At 40.9% G+C, this 19,558-nt stretch overlaps 1 protein-coding gene across 2 annotated transcripts; it reads right to left on the reverse strand.

The window, feature by feature from the left end:
- Positions 1-408: 408 nt before the first annotated feature.
- On the reverse strand, positions 409-19,511 carry SKIL (SKI like proto-oncogene). 2 transcript variants are annotated; one of them, XM_042042055.1, is made up of 7 exons: positions 19,396-19,511; positions 16,567-18,483; positions 11,665-11,762; positions 10,036-10,277; positions 9,589-9,830; positions 8,354-8,578; positions 409-5,562 (listed from the first exon to the last, which is right to left on the reverse strand). In XM_042042055.1, the coding sequence occupies exons 2-7, from the start codon at positions 17,671-17,673 to the stop codon at positions 5,401-5,403; spliced, it is 2,076 nt and encodes a 691-aa protein (XP_041897989.1). In that variant the 5' UTR covers positions 17,674-18,483; positions 19,396-19,511; the 3' UTR covers positions 409-5,400. The 2 variants fall into 2 exon arrangements, with proteins under 2 accessions (XP_041897989.1, XP_041897990.1); XM_042042056.1 differs by lacking the exon at positions 19,396-19,511 and adding an exon at positions 19,095-19,115.
- Between the last annotated feature and the right edge of the window lie 47 nt (positions 19,512-19,558).

The following is a 19,558-nucleotide window of genomic DNA, read 5'->3' on the forward strand; positions in this document are numbered from 1 at the left end:
AGAGCTGTGAACAACTCACACATTGCTTGAGCAGTCAAGTAGCAACAAAGCTGGGCACCAGAGAACTTGCCAAGTATGCAAGGAGTTCTATTTTCAGGTATAAACACCAAATTTATGCCAAGATGCATAGAAAGCTTGGTGCCAATACCTTTACAGAATCATAACAGCTTTAGAAAGTGGATCCATGGGGAGGGAAGGCTTTGATCTTGTAGATTTTGCTTAAAATACTCTTTAGAGAACTGGGGACCTGCTGCAGGCTGTGGGAGCTCTGCTAACAAGTTTCAGTGTAATCAGATTTTAATTTACTGTAATCAAAGCAAGGAAGGCTCCTCAGAAAAGACCCGAGTTAAACACCTTCAAAGAGCCAAGTTTAGAAGCCAGTGTTCAAAACTACGACAGAGACAAGTGTTCTGACATTACAGTTCTTTATTTGTTTTTGAATCCACGATCTATACAGGTATTTACAAGGCATGGAAATGGATAACAGCACAAAATACAATTGAGGTATAAGCTAAGAGCACAGTATGTCATGTTGCAATAAATATAATTCAAAATTTGTAAACTAAGTGACCAGATAGATGCATCTTGTTTACTAAAACCATATAAAATATCTGTTAAATCTCACGTGAGGTAGAGGACAGTTTTGTGTGTCATGTAATGCAACCACAGCAATGCTGACAGTAAGACTGTACATCATTGGCAAAGTATTAAAAATTGTTGAATGCACTGATCGTTTTTCACAGGCTTTTCCTATGGTTTCAGAGTAGTCATTCAACCTGTTGCCTTGAGCTAACACGGACTCAGTTGTTTTGCAGCTACTTTCTGTCATTTGAGAGAATTATACTGGCATGTCAACAGCAATAAATACTTCAGAGAGTGAGGATGAAAACACAAAAAACGTTCTGTCAATCACAGAAAGCAACGTGATGGCAACGAAATATTTCAGACCAACTTTTTATTATTTCCTAGAATTCGTTTAAATACAGTACAGCTGTGCTTTCCTTTAAGTGAGGTATCTCTTAGAAGAAAAAAAATTCAATTGATATCATTACACTTAATAATTTTCAAATAGCAAAATTTTATACCGTGTTTGCTGTGCTTGATGAAGTGCTTAGAGCTCGTTTTTCAAGCATTTTCCAACTGAACCACTAACCCTGAAAAGAACAATTTACTAAGTAATGGAGACACACTATAAAATCATCGTGCAATTTGTAAGCAATAACTGCTTTCACAAAAGCTAAAAAATGACTGTATTTTTTAAATAGGTATATGCAGCAAACAGAAAATTCTACAAGCTTTCTGTAAAGAAAACCAATGAACACTCACACTACAAATGTAATGAGCAAAAACAAAACTGAAATTTGCAGCTTTCTGCTGTTGACTATCGATGGCTTAAATAAAATTACCGAAATATTGCAAGCACAGATTAATAGGTAGGAGAAATTACGTCTTTTGTCGACTTCACCATGTTATAGAAAACTCTGTTGTATGGATTAATTACACGAATTAAGTGCAGAAAAAATACAAAGTTGTTATCTTTACTGACAATCAAAATATATACTCTACAAACAAGTGAATTCTAGGAAGCTGACCATGACAGCATTTCAAGGCCAACTTCCCAACTAATGCTAGGAAGGTTTCCAAAAATTTTATAACACATTCTAGCTATCCCCTCCCCCAATACAAAACAAGAATGTATGAATAAAACATTGTGACTTCTAAAATATGGGCCAAGACATATTTCTTTTCAGGCCACCAGTAGCTTTATGCTCCAACTTTTCCTACATCACTAATTGCATTATGCCTTTACTATGTACAGATGGTTTTACACCTAAGCTATCAATATATTAAATATAGAATAAAATTAGTTTAAGAATGTGAAACATAACTACATTCATCTAAATACTCAAACTGAACGATATGCTTTACTAAAACTAAAACACAGACTTAACTAAGTTTGGAGATTTAGATAAAAATCTCTTTCGTTGAGGGACACCTGATTACACTGTGAGTGAGGGTGTTCCCAGACTGCCAAAATGACAAGAGTTTTACTCTCTAAGCTCTTATATTTTATTGATTAAAGTATACAAAGCATGTTAAAGTTCTCTTTTTAAAAAGTATAGGAGCAGATTAGGTATCCACCTTGAATCCTACTGATTCCAAAAGGTGCACTAGGCAACTTCCATCTTGCTGTACGTGCTTAATAAAGCAACTTTCAAATTATAGACAATTTTAGGACTTTGTTCTACAGGCTTCATGTCACAACTATCTAGGAAAATTACTTCTTGCCTGAAAAGATCAGCAAGCAATGACTAAGGCAAACCAAATAACAATACATAAAATGAGCAAGCTATGACTAAAAGCAAAGACCTAATGACTGATTCAGTCTCTACCATTAAGTGTGCACTTAAGTGAGGGCCCTCAAGTGTGCATTCCAAGTTCCTATGTCAGGCTGTAAAATGAACCATTCGATAGAATTAGGATACGGTAGCGAAAACAAGGTCAACATGTATTTGTTCTAGAACTTAAGAGCATTATTTACAATTTACTAAAAAACTGTCTTTCAAAGACTGTGAGCACACAAAGGGCTATGGCACATTTATGTATACATTATTACTTAAAATCAGTATAAAATTAAGTCTACACATATGAAAATTGTTTATGTTACGTCAAGAGCCTGAAAGTAGTATTTAAGAATTTTAAGAGGATTACAATAATTTAAAATGCATTCTAACTTTAGATTAACTAAATGGAATATTTACAAAGCTACTTTTAAGGTCATTATAATAAATGTTCCATTAGCTTCATCAGCCAGATGTTCGAAAACGATTATGAGGCCTTACCTGCAACCGGAATTGGTAAAACTTCCTATGGCTGCTGGAGTTCTTGCAACAGTGAAAACATTGGTACAAAGGACAGCCACCAGCATTTTAAGAGCCTCCAGCAGTGACCCAAGTGCTGGCTGAGGCACAGGAACCTGGGCTACACCAGCCCTCCACTGCCACTGCTGAACAACTTGGCCAAGGGAGACATCTGAGCAGAAGTCACAGAACACAGACAAGACCTGAATGGCAACGGAATATTCACTATCCTACTAATATAATAATCCCAGGAGGATTCCAAACATCCAACAGCTAAGCTATAACTACTGTGGTGCAGCTGTGAGAACGAGCTGTGGCCTTTCCCACACCGACAGCCCGAGCCTGCCTCAAAACACTGAGAAGCAACACAAATGGACTCTCTCCATCCTTCAGCAGCACCCAGGTGGAACTTCCCAGTTTCCCAGCTCATCCAACACCGGATCCAATCACATTGGACAACTTCAAGCTCTGTTCCCCAGCCATCACACCTCTAGCAATACCCCTGCCTACTCTCCCTGCACCCACGGGTCGGGTGGCTGGACAACAAAACATTCACGGTGTTTTTAAAGCAAGTGGTGCACACGCAACCAGAACCATTTAGTCAGGACCTTTCCCTCCAAACTAAGCTGCAAAGACAGGCCTCTTCCTTTTTATTTTGGTTTTTTTTTTTTTTTAAAGCAAAAATTTGGAGATGGGAGCTGAAGAAGAGAAAAATATAATCCTGGTCTTCTTTTCTGGCAGGAGGTGGAACTAGATGATCTTTAAGATCCTTTCCAACCCAAACCATTCTATGATTCTCAACACTGACAAAAAAAAATTCATTTTTTTAATCTAACCTGCTTTGCTTGTCAGTGTAAATACAACAGAGTTCACAAACAAAATTGTACAGTTATTAAAAAAATCATCCTATGACTCTGTGACATTTGATTTACCACCTAATTTCTCATTCAATTTAAAGATAGGTGCAATTTTATCCTTCTCTGTGATGTTCAGTCTTGTTATACCACCAAAAGAGAAACAAAAAAGAACAAGAGTTTTCAGTTTTACAAGTTAAGGGGAAAAACAATTCAATGTAGGCTTTTACTAGTGGTTTCATCCAAAATTAACTGAATTATTAAGAGAATATTAAACTTAAGTACCTCAAAACCAGAAACTAAAAGCACAAGTTAAAATTATGTAGTGAAATACTGGAATTACTAAAATATTCCTATCACTGACATGATCAGCTGACATCTGCCAGCTGTATCCAACTTTTTGGAGAGAAGTGCAAAGAAGTTTTTCTTCATCCAACTTTGTAGCCATGCATTTAACCCACTAGGAACCAGACTTCAGAAGTACTCGAACATCATATATATACATAAAACAGTAATTCTGTACAATTACACATTTCCCAATGGTATAGCTTAACAAGCATGCTGTATTTTCTTAATTCATGGTAACCCTACCATGCCATTCAAATACAGAGACTATCAAAATGAGTTTTCAAAGTGCTATATCTCAGATTTTTACATTTTAAGCTATGATCACAATGTCAGTTAAGGCCTGTTCTATGTAATGAAAGAAAAAACCACAAGCTGGCAAGAAGCTCAAAGTGTGGAGGCTTAGGGTACTAAAGAAATTAACACATATTTCTTAATAAATATTATTTTTCTTGAAAGCATTAGTATCTGAAAAACAGTTAAGTCATGCTTTCTCAGTTTCTAAAAGGAAAAGCCCCGCCTTTAAGCCTTTTATTCATGTTTCTTTCATATGTACTACAGAGAAAAAAACAGAAGAGAACTTGTGAGTTTTTAACTTCCCAAGATTCCACTGTAATTGTAAATTTTTTAATTCACCAAAAAAAAAAACCCCAAACCAAAACTCTAATGTTTTCTTCTTCCAGCAGAGCAAGCAAGTGCTGGTTCTAACATTCCTTAGATTGATAATGAGTTGTTAAACAGACAATACTGAAAAGAGCAGCTGACTTCACACAATAAAATGATGGGAAAAACTCATGCTGGTAAATCACTTTTGATGCTCAATCATCAATCAATCGTGGCAATTTTGAGCTCTACCCTACAGACAAAAAGCTGCCTTTACTTTCCTCAGTTTGAGAACATTTAATTCTCACTGAAACCCAAACTATTTTAGACCTTGAAGAATTCAGGATGTTTTTAATGTACTTTTATAACTGGATGTGCAATTGATAGCAAAATAAAGATACCCACATATGTTTTAACAGACAATGTTAAAAGGTGTAGAGTCCTTAAGACTGCATTAGAAATAGACAGAAACTGGTCACTCTAAATCAAGAGTTTTGTATTTTTCACTGTTTGAGAAAAACACCAGTACAAATCAATGCAGATTTTCATTGGTTAGGAAAATCTAAAAATGTCTATCTATCTCTATTTATTTATACCTATGTATATCTTCACCTGGACCTGTCTGGGAAATAGAAATCCATAGAGAACACTTTTTCTCAGCACACAAAAATTATTCACAATCATTAAAACCAAAACACCCTGTTTGAAGGACGCAGCTGTGCTTCCTCTTCCAATTTCTATTTTCCTTTCCCATTTTTTGAAGATTTCAGGATCTGTAGCTTCAATTCTTTTATCATCAGCTCTAACTTTTCCCGGGCCTCTCGTTCCTGTCTCAGTTCATCCTGGAGCTCTTGTCTATCTGCCTCTGCATGATCCAACCTCTGCCTCAACTCTGCCAGCTGTGAAACAGGAGAGACAGAGAGGCAGAGTAAATTTCTGCAAACTTATTTAAAACATCAAGAGGTCACAGATGGCCACTCCATGCATCCAAGTATTTCAGTCCACCAGAATTATGCAGTTATCAAGAATTATGCACTCACCTATTACACCATTAGCAAACAATGTCAATGTGCAAAGTTGCATACACATCATACTATAATTTAAAAAAAGAGAAAATCTAATTTTTAAATGCATGTAAGTTGTAGTTATACGAACTGTCACACCAGACTGCCAATAACACACAGAATCTGCTGAGAAGATTGTGATGAAGTCTGCATTGAATGTGTCACAAATCCCAGAATAAACTGCATTTTTTCACTTCCCAGGTTCATTTCTCTTACCTGACAAAATATTACTTCTTTATTTCAAAGCCTGAATGCACTTCTAGAAGAAACAAAACCACCAACACTGTTTTCCAATACTCCTTAGTATAAATGAAACATTCAGAAAATCTTGAACATAACCATCTGTGTGTGTGTTCAAATATAAACCTGAATCCACACAAACATTTTTTTGAAATATTTTCTGTTTAACCACGGAAATTAGGTATTCTTTTCCTCTTTGGAATACAACAAGGTACAAACTTGCTAGAATGTCACCAAAATTATTTACAGTGGCATCTGGAAACATCTTCTCAAGTATGGGAAAGTTGCTCATTGCTTATGGTATACTACCAGCAGTAAAACAGGGAGGAGACTGGGCACCAGTTATCTTCTCTCCCATGGATTTATGGGGTCCTTTCTTACCAAAAGACCTCACTCCATCTAAAAGACACCATCTGCCTTTATAATTATAGGTATCTACCTGATGTACATCATCACTAAGCATCCATCTCACTGAAAAAAAGGAAGACAGTTCCTGAGAATGAAAGAGCAGGAACATACAGGATATTATTGGTGTTCACCAACTGCTACAGAATGTACTGGGTGAAGGAATGGCTGTGCTGATTTTAGAGAAACACCACATTTCATCTCCAATTCTATAACCAGAAATTCTTCAGCAGTTCTTAGGCAGCGACAGGCTGTTAATGCAAGTCCTGACTGCACAAGTGCTGCAGTGAAGTGCTGCAGAGCAAGAGTGCCCACTGCCTGCATGCTGCAGCATGTCTCTGGCTGAGTTTTCATTTCTGGCTCTAAGGAAAGGCTCCAGTACTGGTTATTCTGCCCTACTGTGATTGACAGGGTGAAGCAACCATTTCAATAAAGAAGTCAAAAAGGGGGAGAAGACAGTGCCAGGCCTAGAAAGGAGAAGAGACTTTAAAGCAAGTTGCAAATACCAAACTATTAATTCTGTTTAATGCACAAGGAGAGTTCCTCCCAGTCCACAGCTCTCAGACACAAAAGGCAGCCTGGGCAACTGCTTCAAGAACACATCAGATTAAGGCTTTTTTAAAATGCTGTATACACAGCTTGGGGAAGTTCCCTGTTCCCAAGACCCCTGTTTAACTCTGGTGCTTCCTGAAACCAGAATCTACTGCAAGATGTGATAAATGGAAAAAAAAGTTCAAATTATACGTTGTGAACAGATCTACCACAGAGGTAATAACAGAGTAAACTTTTACACAAGGAATGTATTTAGTTTTCAAAGTCTAACTTCAAAAGAAACATGCAACCAATCTCCTTGGGGAACAATCCACAGTTTTCACCCTCCAAAGGAAGTAAGCTGCACAAGCCCTATAAAACGTGCTATACATGATGATCTCCATAAATTAGAACACGTTGTTACTTGCACTAATAGGGCTTGTACCAGATGTTTAGTAAATCAGGCCTTAGTCAGAGAGGATTATTTCTGGCAGCAAAGGCCAGGAATCAGTGGAGTGGGATGTCATGAAATTAAATTCATGAGAGGGATTTACGATGCGAGTCTCTGCCCTACTCACCAAAAATACCAAAACCTGTCTCTCAAGTACTGCCTGTTTCTCAGTTTGAGTCAGTACGAACAGGACATATACACAGTCGTGAACAAAGGACCACGGAGCTTTACTGAGCTCAAGTTCTGGATTTTGTTCACTTTAAAAATGAGTCTGTTAAGACTAGTTTTCTGTGATACAGTGCAAAATAAAAAATTTCATCATAACTACAGCTGATTTTTAAAAGGGGCATTCCAAGGTTCCCTTTGGCAATAACTTTACTTTTTCCCATTGGAATAATCTCCAACATAAAGAAGCAATAGTAAAAGCTAAAAGGGAAATGAGAGGAAAAAACAGCTCCATAGGTTTTGACATATGAATCCAAGAGGCAAGAATGAGAGACACTAATATGATTTTCATTTCCAAGAAAACTCTTGGCCAAATGCTTTGGTAGAGCCCAGAAGGGGCTCATCAGAGAGTGCAGAAGGTTCTACCACCAAGGATCCGCAAGAGCAGCAAGGTATGCTGCTAATGTGACAAAAAGATGGTCAGAGGTTTGGATTTTATTTCTTTTTTACATAAAATAATGATAATGTTTAAGTCTATATCATGGGCAAGCCTATATATTAAAAATGGAATTTGTTTTAAATGAGGATGTAACAGACCTCATGTTTAAGTTTAATATTTCATCAATAACATCCTATGTTTCTGTAAGCTACATTCAACCTCAGTTTCAATCAAGGAACAGGGAAATAAATAGTGCTGTCACTGACCTATTTTGGTATTTGTCTGTGGTGCCAGGACACACAGAGAAAATGAAACCTTAAGGTAGCTGAACCACAACTGCACGATTTCCTGCTACACTAAATATGTTTTGTTTGAAATAAACCTTCCCTTCTCACCTGTGCTGCATATTCAGCTTCTTTGTCTTTTTCCAAATTGGAGTCACAGCTACATTTTTGCTTCATCACTTGGTCCAGTTTCTTCTCCAAGTCTCTCTGCTCAAAATAAAATTCCTCCATTCTTTGTGCATGCTCTGCTTGCAAACATTCGAGTTCTTTTTGTAAATTCTGCTGCTCTTCAGTCAGCTCCTTCATAGCTTTAGAGTTGCTTAACATTTCCACTTCCTGTAAAGAAAGATCAAGATCACATACTCCTTCCTTCTAACACCAGAAAAGTAAAAAAACCTGAATTTAAAAGTGTATCTGGAACCAGTGAGGCCAAAAAGACCATTTGTAACTACCAATAACAACAGCCTGATAATGGTATTTATCTGCTTATCAATGACAAGAATTCTGTAACATGCATCTAATTTTTAAGAAATTACTTATACGCCTAAGTACATGGAGCTACCAGAAACAAATTTGCACTTCTAGCAGTGAACCTCAGGAAGCAACAGCATTGATTCACTAAAATATACTTTGAAGATGCAAGAAGTGTAGCATCAAGAAACAAAATGAAGTGTTTGATTGCATTGTCCACTGACATTTTGATATTTTTAAACTCATAATTTTTTTAAACTTATCCACAAGCTTTACCTCCAATAGCAGAACAATTTTAAAGTAGCAGCTCTAGGGCCCTACCTGAGCTCCTAGATTCTGAGATTAGCATTTAAATTAAATAAAATAAATTAAAATATTAGGTCTGTTCCATGAATGCAAGAAGCAAAGACAGTATTTAACTGAATTCAGAAAACAGAAATGTCACAAATGAACATCAGCCTCTAAAATCATTCATTATTAAAGAAAAGACTAAAAATAAAATCCCTAAAAGCAAGCCTTTGCAAATGGGAATAGGAAGGTGGTGGTTTTTTTTATACAGGGCAGCAATAAGACCATTGCTAGAATACTGATATCTGCATCTTTAAAAACCTGAAAACAGAAATTTCAGAGGATACAGCAAAAGCAGGAGCTGCATGGACCTGGCAGCTGCAAACTGAAGAGACACCAATTATTAGTGGGCTCAAAACTCATGAGCATAAGGGATATTGAAGATTTGGTGTCTGGATTTAAGCTGAGGGAAAAATGATCTGTGTGCTTTGGTGTTTCTAAATGAATGCAATCCGTGACTGTGGAGCCAGCAAGCCCACATCAGCTCCCTGCTGTCCAAGGGGAAATGCACTCAGCTGCCACTGTACCATTTGGAGCTGCTGTTTCCTCCGCAAAATCGTGTTAAGTTTTTCCTGCTGCTTGATGTAGGTTTTCATTACTTCTTCCATGATCCTTCCCTTGTCATCCTCACAGCTGATGTCTTTCATGAGGGTGGGGGACAAGGTTCGTGCATCAGCACCTCCCTCACCACGGCCAGAGTCTCTGGTGGTTTTGGAAGAAACACGCTCAGATTTTCCACCTCTCGCAGAACGAGTTGACACAGGAGGATCTACACAGAAAAGAGCAGAGAACAATAATCACAGAAACTTCAACTTCCAGAGTGAAAAAAAATGCAAAGAAAACTGAGATTACATAAAGGTGAAAGGAATTTTTGGGAATCTGAAGTGACATCACAAAATTCTAGCTCGGTGTTAAGCTTTCCAAAATTCTGTGGTATAAAAATCAAAGACTTTAACACTTTTTTCACTACTCACCTAAACGTTTATGGGGCTGCTCCACACCAGTTTTCAAGTCAATTTTTTCCTGTTCTTCAAGAGAAAGCTCTGGATAGGAGGCAGCTTTTTTGTGCTTTCCACTACTGAGCTTCTTCTCTGACTGCCCAGGTGAGGATTTATTAACTTCTGAAGCTTTTACTGTTGCTTTTGCAACATCCTTATATTGAGATGCAAGAGATACATTCGGGGCAACCACTTTATCACACATATAAAGGTAGTAACTGAAAGAGCAGAAGAGTAAAATTCATAGTGAAAGGTAAGACATAATAAATGATGGCTGGTTGAGAGCAGTAAGTTTAATTTTACCTGAGTTCAAACTGTGAAAGCATCAATGAAAAATAAGCACATCCTTTTAAAATTTTTCCTATGCAAAAGGAAAGCCTAATGACACACTTCATCTTTACTGAGTAGATTATCTAGATAAGGTTTTGAGGCTATCAAACAAGTGGATTCTCCAAACATGGCTGATTAAAAAAAAAATTACAGAAAATCATACGAAGACTTCATTTAAATGCAAAGAGTGAAATTAGAATGTCACTGAATCCACACTCTCCAGCATTTTCATAATCCTTATATTAGCAATGGAGGATGGGGAAGTGCTCAGTGAAGTGGGAATGAGCACCTCATTTAAGCAGCAAAGCTGTGTTCAGACAGTCCTGGGGCATGTCTGAGACCAATGCTGGACATTCTTTCCCACGTACACTGAGCTGCCCATTTGGATTTTCACAGCTCCTGGACTCCTGGGAGCATCCCTGTGTCCCACCCTAACCTCACCACTAAGCCTAATAGAGAGGGAAGAGAGCCCCAGGTGTGTTCAGGTCAGTGCCAGGATCACCAGTGTCACTGGAGTTCAATCGCTGTCTTCAACACTTCCCTTTCTCCTGGTTCTGACGGAAAGTACCAGCAGAAACAGAACATGAGGGCCCATCACAGAAGTTCCTCCACTCCCTTGTTTGCGTGGGAACCAGTGTGATGTGTGTACACCAAAAAGGGTCTGCTCTGACCCAAATTCGGGACCTGTGTAACCACAAGGAGTGAGGGCAAGAGGAACATCACGAAAAACTGTTTCCCTTGCTGATGCAGGTGACAAACTGGGTAAGTCAAGGAAATGCACTTGGTTTCTAAAACCAGGAAACCCGTCTGCAGACAATTCAGCTGCAGCCCTTGTTCCACCGTGGAAGAAAGCCTTCAAACACCTCTTGAAGTCTTTTCTGGAAGGAAATTAAGTTGTCCTCATGGTAAATAGGCCCTATGCAGCTTTCCACATGCATGCATTGCATACAATATAAGAGATCAAAAATTACCTCTGTCATTTCTACTAAGAAAAGGGAAGTTTTAATTACATTTCAATTGTATTGCCTGCAGAAGAACACCCACAGGTCACAGCTTGAGTCCTATCCCAAAAAACCACTCATAAGCAGTTCGTTAGTATTTACACTAAGAAATGCATAAAAATTTAGGGTTAAATCATTTCTGTGTGATACCTTAAGAGCTTTCCTAACAGTTCAGGTTGCAAACACATTTTTTAAAATTTGAATTATCCCTAAATAGCCAAAAGTATTTAAATACTTGATAGTGCTTATAGTTCTACATAACAAACTCAGTTACCTGGGATGGAAAAAGGAAGGTGGTTGAGGATCAGTGTCTGCTTCTTGCTTTATAACTGGATACCACTGTGATAATTCCAGGTTCTGCTGTGGCTCTGCCTAAAGGAAAGAAAATAAATTGCTAATTGAAACATGGATACCGGTTATTTACATTTTCATAAACACTCCTCACAGAAATGGCATTTACACCATTAATACAGCCACAGCAGAGAAACTGGTACTGGGAATTGGGGTGTCTTTGGCAGAGATGCAGGGCGATGCAAGCCACAGAATTTTCTTTGATCTCAAATTTACCATTATGGGCAAAATAGCAATGAAATTAAAAGCAAATCTCTTGACAGACCTATCCAAAAGCTCTGCTGAGTTTCCAGAACTCTGCTAAACAAGCTTGGGAGAAACAGAAAGCAGGACCTAGGATTCCCAAAAGGTTGTAGGGGCCTTTTGTAATAACGTGTCTATGTAAAGTAAGCACCCACTAGATACTTTATTTCAAAATTAAATGGAAAAGCGTGCTGGTGTTCCAGGGACAGAACTTTCTTTAGTCATCACAAATTTTTATTACAGCAGCAGTCAAAGCTGCTCCCAGTAACATGACAATGCCATTCCCTTTGCAGTGGCAAGCAAAATTAACCTAGGTGCATCAGAATTTATGATCTTAAAAACTTCTGTCTATTTTGAATTTGGAAAGCGATTCTTGTTATGTGTGTCTCAAGAAGTATTTTTGAAATTACTCTTTACTCAAAATTCCTGGTGATACTTTGTGCTCCCCTCCAAAGTTGCTCTTAATTTCAAGTGAAAGGTGTCTCATCATGAATTTACAATAGTCACACAGCTAAGAAATTGATTCATAATTTCACTGTATTAGATCAGCCTTGGGATGTCGGGTTTTGGGTAGGGTGTGGTTGGCTGACCCCAGGCAGCTGCCAAGCACCCACAGAGCCGCTCCCTCAGCACCATTCCCAGGGGATTGAAGGGACAAGACCAAGAAAGCCCCTGGATAAAGTTGGCTTAAGAAGTGAAGGAAAGAGAAAAATACAAGTGATGCAAAAAACACGGCTCAGGTCCCTCCCTCATACAACTGCCCAGCCAGCCTCCAAACAACCTCCACCTTGGATGTCAAACCCTCTTTCTCCTCCTCAAAAATCCCAGTTTTTACTGCAATAGCCAGAACACTGGTGTGCTACCCACAGTTTTAGCCACCAATCCAAAGCACAGCATCATACAGGCTGCTACAAAGAAAGTCAACACCATTCCAGCCAGACCCAGTACCTTGACAAGCTGCTCAATTAAAAAACAGCCTATAAAGCTAAAAAAGTTAAATAATCCTGTACTGAAACCTTCATGTAGTGTTCTAACATCTTCACAACTTCTTATGTGCTATATTATCAGGAGAGTTTATATTTACACACCCTGGAATAAACTTTTGGAGAACTTCATCGCTGGCAGACAGAGGCCCCCAATGACACCAGTGTGACCTGTGCCATGGTCTGCACAATCCAACACCAACCCCACCCTGGCAGGGACCAAACCCCACCCACCCCATTCTGACCAAAACTTCCAGCCCATGAAACTCAGCTGTCACAATGAAACTGAAATTTAACCCCACCCCTACCGTTCCTCAAATCACTTCCAACAGACAGAATGGGACGGAGGGCACAAGGAAGAGAAACTCTGGAGTTGTAAATTCATAAGGCTTTAAATAATAAAGATTTGAATAATCTCTAGAAAAATGGCCTCATCCTGACACTCGTCAAGTTTTTTCTACTTATTCAGATCATTCTAATAATTTAAATAATCACAGATAATCTACTTATACTGCAGCTAGTATGCAGTGATCTGATTTTAGCTTCAGACCACATTTGTCCATATTTTAGGACTCACATTTTAACATGCTTATATATTTACATGTGAAATTATCAGGTCATCTCTATTTTCAAATTACTAGGTCAGATTTTTGCTTTTTTTTTTTACCTATTGCAAATGGAAACTGAATTTATTGTCTACCTATTAGTGTGCATCTTGCAAATGAATTTCTGCAATCTTGCAATCAAATTTTTACTTAGGAAAGAAAATGAAATGTTACATAAATAAACATGAAGTCTTTTTCTAACAGGACTCTTCCCTCACCATCCAGGTAAATGAAACAAGGTATCTACTTCCAAATATACACGTGTATTTAATTACCCAACAATTTGTTTATTTTAGATGCTCTTAAATAATTCTCTAAACACAATAAGTTGAATTGAATTACTTCTACTCTGTTTAAAAGGTTTACATGAAAATGCCTTATATTTCTTCTAAGCTAGTTGGACAGAGCTGCTCTTTAAGGAGAAAATACATAGGAAGTAATGGTTTCAGTGTAATCATTAAGCCAGTAGTTTTAGCAGAGACTGAATTTATAAAACCCTCAGAAGAAATGTTAACCCCCCCCATGCTGTGAGCTTTCCCCCACACACTGTGACCAGCTCAAGGAATCAGTCTGAGAAGCAAGACAAAGTTTTAGTGCAGAGATGATGAGAAACTGTCGCAAAGTCAAAGGGAACAAGGATCTGTCAGTGCAGGAATCAGCAGAGACCCAGTGACAGCTGTTCCATGAAGAGCAGGTGGATGTTGCACTGCAGTCTAGAACTCCACAGAAAATTATGACAACCAAGCACACAGCTTACAGCTCTGTTATTAGCACAAAGAACAGAAAGGAATTAATCTCAAGAGTACTTTGCTCTTAAAATACTGAAACAGAAGTGTATTTGCACTGTGAGGTGAATAAACTCAGAGTGAAATGCTAAGGAGAAAGACAAGGCACGGGAACTAGGATGCTCCAAAGACTACGGGACATAAGTAATTCATTATTACTGGATGGGGAAAGACCTAGCCAAGGGCAACTGTTCCTCCTGGGCCCTCCAAGATAACCACAAAGATGTGTCAACACTTCTGAGGACTGACTCAGCAAAGGTGCTGAGGAGGTGAGAGAACAGCGAATGGAACATCCTGCAAATAAATTCCCCTGGGAGTGTAAGGAAAGGGAATGTCTAAGTGTTGTACCTGATACCTCTCCCACAACACTGAAATGAGGAAAAGAAGTTGTGGCTGCTCCATCCCTGGAGGTGTTTAAGGTCAGGTCAGATGTAGCTGTGAGCAATCTGGTCTAGTGGAAGGTGTCCCTGCCCACAGCAGAGGGTGGAATGAGGCGATCTTTAAGGTCCCTTCTAATCCAAACCATTCTGTAATTCTACGAAAAGACAACTGAAGCAGCCTAAGCTTCCCCAGGACAAGGACAGGGAAACTGCCCTCTTATACTCTTGTAATCTTTTGTACTTCCCAGATGAATATCCACAAGATGGAAAAAAATCCCCAAACCTCCCCCACCACTGTATTTTGTTCATGTTTTCACAGCTTCTCACTCGTTGTATGTTGCTTTGTAAGAAAGAACTACACAGGTCTGCTACAGAAGACTGCAGAGAGTTTTAGTACTTCATTTACACCAGTCCAGTCCAAATTACTGCCACTGTTAATTTCAGGTGCGTTTTTTTCATCTTTGCACATGAAACTGAAAGATCTCATTGTCTGAAATTTGCTGCTGTGGAAAGGGAAGCAGCATTTATAGGTGTGAATATGGAAGGCTATTTGCACTGATGCATACACCATGCTGTAGTTCATTTCCTACACTGGCATTGCAAGAATAAAGACTGACATGTCTTTATCAGTTGAAAAGCAAAGTCTCTTTGCTAGGAGACTGCATCTTCAAATAATTCAGCATGTGGAAGCATGCCATACTGCAGGCTTCCATGGGAATCTGCTGTTAAAATCTCTTCCTGCAGACTGGCACCACTGTAACAGTACCTGTTACTACAGTCAGCCTTCCTGCAACACCAACTTTTCAGAAATTTGTGCTGAAAGGTGTCAGCTCATAGCACCCCTTTTTGGGCTCAACCATCTGCACTGCTCTTGCTGCTATTTTGAAATCCACTGCAAAACATCCAACAGGCAACATGGATTTATCACCAAACCAGCAGCCATCAAACAGACACAGAAACACCAACTACACTGAAAAGAAACAGTCATGGGGCAGAAACCCTTAAAAACCTCTTAAAGTTTAAATTACACCCCGAAATTGTGCCTTCTATGAATGGGAACATCTATCATATTAATGTTTCTCTGCTGCTTGTCCTATTATTTAAAGTAGAAGCACTCCAAGGGACAAAAAAGCTCTGTATTTTGGAACCACAGCACAGACTTACAGCAGTATTTTAGGAAAAAATAAGATGTCTATTATTAACTATTGTCAAGATACCGGCCTACAGCTCATTACTTGGGCTGCTTAAAACCCCCTCTTTTTGGCATATTTCACTGCACAAGTGGTTTAAACAGAAAGCTCTTGCTGAACAAGCAGACTTTGGGCTTCTAAATAGCCATTTAGCAAAGCACCATTACCCTGCACGTAAGTCATGAGATGGGTGGCCAGCAAGCCAGGTTGCCATCCAGCCCACGTGTGCATGCTGGAGTACAAATAAAGAATTCATTTGTAATACTTGATTTTCAAGCTCCCTTCTGCTTTGCTCAGCTGCTGCAGCACACACCGCATAAACCTACTCAAAGGTCAAATGGGAGAATGAAAATTTCCACAATAGCCTGAATTTTCCAGAGTCTGTATACCTTAGGACAGAACAAGAACCAACTGAGCCAAGCTAGCTTGAATGGTTACTTGCAGCCCAAAGAGGAAAGAAATTGCCACCCCTTTTAATGAGAAATGTTATTTCCATGGTGAAGCTTTCTCACAAATTTAACTTAGGCTTGATGTGACAAGTATTCCCACTTAGAAAAGCCAAGTAACACGCTTCTAAAACAAGTATTTACGTGTGAGCAGAAAGAGATCTGGGAGTTTTACACCACCAGGTGAACTTACTTTGGACCGAGTTCTTTTCTGATTTTTCTCGCTGAATTTCTCCTTCATTTCCTCCAAGAGATGCTTCAACTCTCTCTCCTCTGATGTGCCCAGGTATTTTTGGTTAATGTGCAGGTAGCAGTGCCACTTGGCCGACTCAAACCCCCAGTGGCAGGTCCTCTTGTCTGGGGATCTGTGTGAATGCATCACAAAGGTCTGGGGCGAGAACATCCCATAGCATTCCAAGCACTGGATACACGGGTCATCCGGGGCAAGGTAGAACTGAGGTGCAAACAACCCCTGGCACTTGCCCAGGCACTCATGCTCTACTTCAAAGGCACTGCCAGTCTCTTTCAGCTGGGCCAAGGTGTTCTTACCAGGGAGGAAACTGCCACTTTGGGGGAAAGTGCGAGGGCGCAGTAAAGCATTGCATAGTCTCTGAGCATCTGTCAGCGTAATGAGCCCACAGGACGGAGCGTTGAATGGAAGAATTCCCAAAACCTTCAGAATGTGAAGCTGGTCAGAAGTGCACCTTGAGCAGTAGATATAGAGTTCATCACACACCGTGTTGATCTGCTGCAAGGAAAAGTCTCGGAGGACCGAATTCAACACTTGAGGCAGGCAAAGTCTTTTTTCTCCTCCGACTTTAAAACAAGAGATGGATTCCCCCTCCAGCAGGGTCTGGGTGAGTTCTGTAGAGCTGTCTGGAGGGATGAGCAGTGGACCAGAGAGTATTTGTGGTGATGGGAGAGGCAGGAAGACAGTGGGTGACATACTTTCCTGGGAATACCGAGCTGAAAAAGCTGCGGGTCCACCCAGCGAACTCTGGCTGCTTAGGTGGAACTGTGCCAGCGTGTGTTTCAAACCTGGATTTAAACTCAAAGGCTCAGATACTGAAGCACTGTTTGGCTTGGCGGTTTCCGCATCAGCCTCCACCGGAGTTTCGTCATAGTCATCCAAGTTTTCCTTCTTTATTGTTGGCAATTTATTTATTACAACCTGTACTTTGTTATTTACATGCATTTCTGTCATTGCTTTTTTCAATGGAGGACTCCCATCCTCTTGGATCCTGCTCCTTTTTTGGTCTGAAACCAGACCGAGAGGGAAGTTTATTTGTGGGCTTTCCATTGCTAAACACTAGAACTTGAAGTAAGTCAGTCCTGAATGTGCATTTTCTTGCTTGTTCATATAAAAAATAGTTTCTTGTGATCTTGGATTACCTCAGGTACACTAAGCTGCACACTCCTTTCACCGAAATATTACTTCTTCAGCATCCAACAGTAAAAACTGTAACCCATTTTGCATGTAATACCATAAAATTACTAATGGAGAGGTTACACAATCTTCTTAGTTATTTGTTCAATTTTATAATATAAAAACCCTAATGCAATATGTATACAAAAGGTTTTCTTCATACCCTACCCACTATTTTACACAGTAGTCTTGTCCAGCAATTTAGTAAAAAATGATGCGTGTTCATTCTCAATCTTTTTTTCCTTTAAAAAATATACTGTCTTTTCAAATAAGTCTCTATTTAAATATTAAAATAGAAAAATGGGCTCAGTTTGAAGAATGTCAATCTTAACGCAACTGATCCAAAACGTAGTTTAAGTTGTGTGAAAATTTTATTCAGCACTTTCAGCTCCCAGAGATCAAACACAATCTTAAGGGCTTGCTTTATTGTGCTGCCAGCTTTATGATTTCACCACCACCATGACAGCTACTATGGCAGTTCACAAATAAATCCTCAAATGAAAGGCTGATCCAGATCGACGGCAAAAACTAAACGTCCCTAGAGAGTCACCTTTTGCCCAGATGTCACTGGCGTGTGTCAGAATTTTCCCAGCCCGAGTTATTAGTAATAGAGGTGAGATCCAGGCCATGGGCTGAATTCATGCCGTGTGCTAGTACAGAGTTCTGCCAGTCTTTCCTGATAACCTGTGAAAGAGAGAGAGGCCGATTACAAGCAATCCCAGAGTTTGCTCTGTACCTAAAAGGGCTTCAAGAGAGCTGGAAAGCGACTTTTGACAAGGGCATAGAGTGACAAGACAAGGGGGAATGGCTTTAAGCTGAGAGAGGGAAGGTTTAGATTTCATACAAGGAAGAAATTATTCTCTGTGAGAGCAGTGAAGTACTGGCACAGGTTACCCAGAGCAGCTGTGTCTGCTCCATCCCTGGAAGTGTCCAAGGCCAGGTTGGACGGGGCTTGGACCAGCCTGGGATAGTGGAAGATGTCCCTGCCCATGGCAGGGGGGGTTGGAAGGAGATGAGCTTTAGGTCCCTTCCAACCCAAACAATTCTGGGATTCCCTGCCAGAGGCAGGGTGCGTTTCCCAATAACTCGCAGAACATCAGGACAAGCCCCCGACGGATGGGCGATACCGGCGGGGGAGGGGGCGGTCCGGAGCAGCTCTGCCGGCGTGCACGCCCGACAGGACGGGCGCTCCGGCGAGCCGGGCACCGGCCCCCCCATGTCGGGCACCGACCCCTCGCCCCGCAGCCCCTCCCGGGACGCCGCATCCCGCCGCTCCCTCCCGCGCCGTGACTCACCCCGGCCCCGCCGGCACCGCTCCGGGCTCGGCTCGGCCCTTCCCCCTCCCGCCGCCGGGCTTGCCCCTCCGCCCTGCCCGGCTCCCCGCTGTCCCCAGCCGTACCGCGCCGCTCCGTCGCCCCCGTGTCCCTCCCTCCCTCCCTCCCATTCCCGGTACCCCGCTCCCCCTCTCCCCCCCGCCCCCGCGCCGCCTCCCCGCAGCCGCCGCTCCCTCCCATCCCCCGCGGGCGCTCCCGCCCTTCCCCCACGGCTCCGCCGCCCCGCTCCCCGCCGTTCCCGGTAAGTTCCCCGGCAGCTCACCCGGCGCCGCGGGGGCTCCGGCGGCCGCGGGGAGCGGAACAGGCGCCGCGCTCGCACCGCCCACCCGTGACCTCACTGCGGAGACCGAGACGGCGGCGGCGGCGGCGGCGCGCGGGCACGAACCCGCCGGCGGCGCGCGCCGGCCCCGCCCACTGTCTGGGGC

Source organism: Corvus kubaryi, unplaced genomic scaffold (assembly GCF_017639235.1).
Source record: "Corvus kubaryi isolate FWS band 111438036 unplaced genomic scaffold, C.kubaryi_AGA036_p1.0 37397, whole genome shotgun sequence".
NCBI classification, from domain to species: domain Eukaryota; kingdom Metazoa; phylum Chordata; class Aves; order Passeriformes; family Corvidae; genus Corvus; species Corvus kubaryi.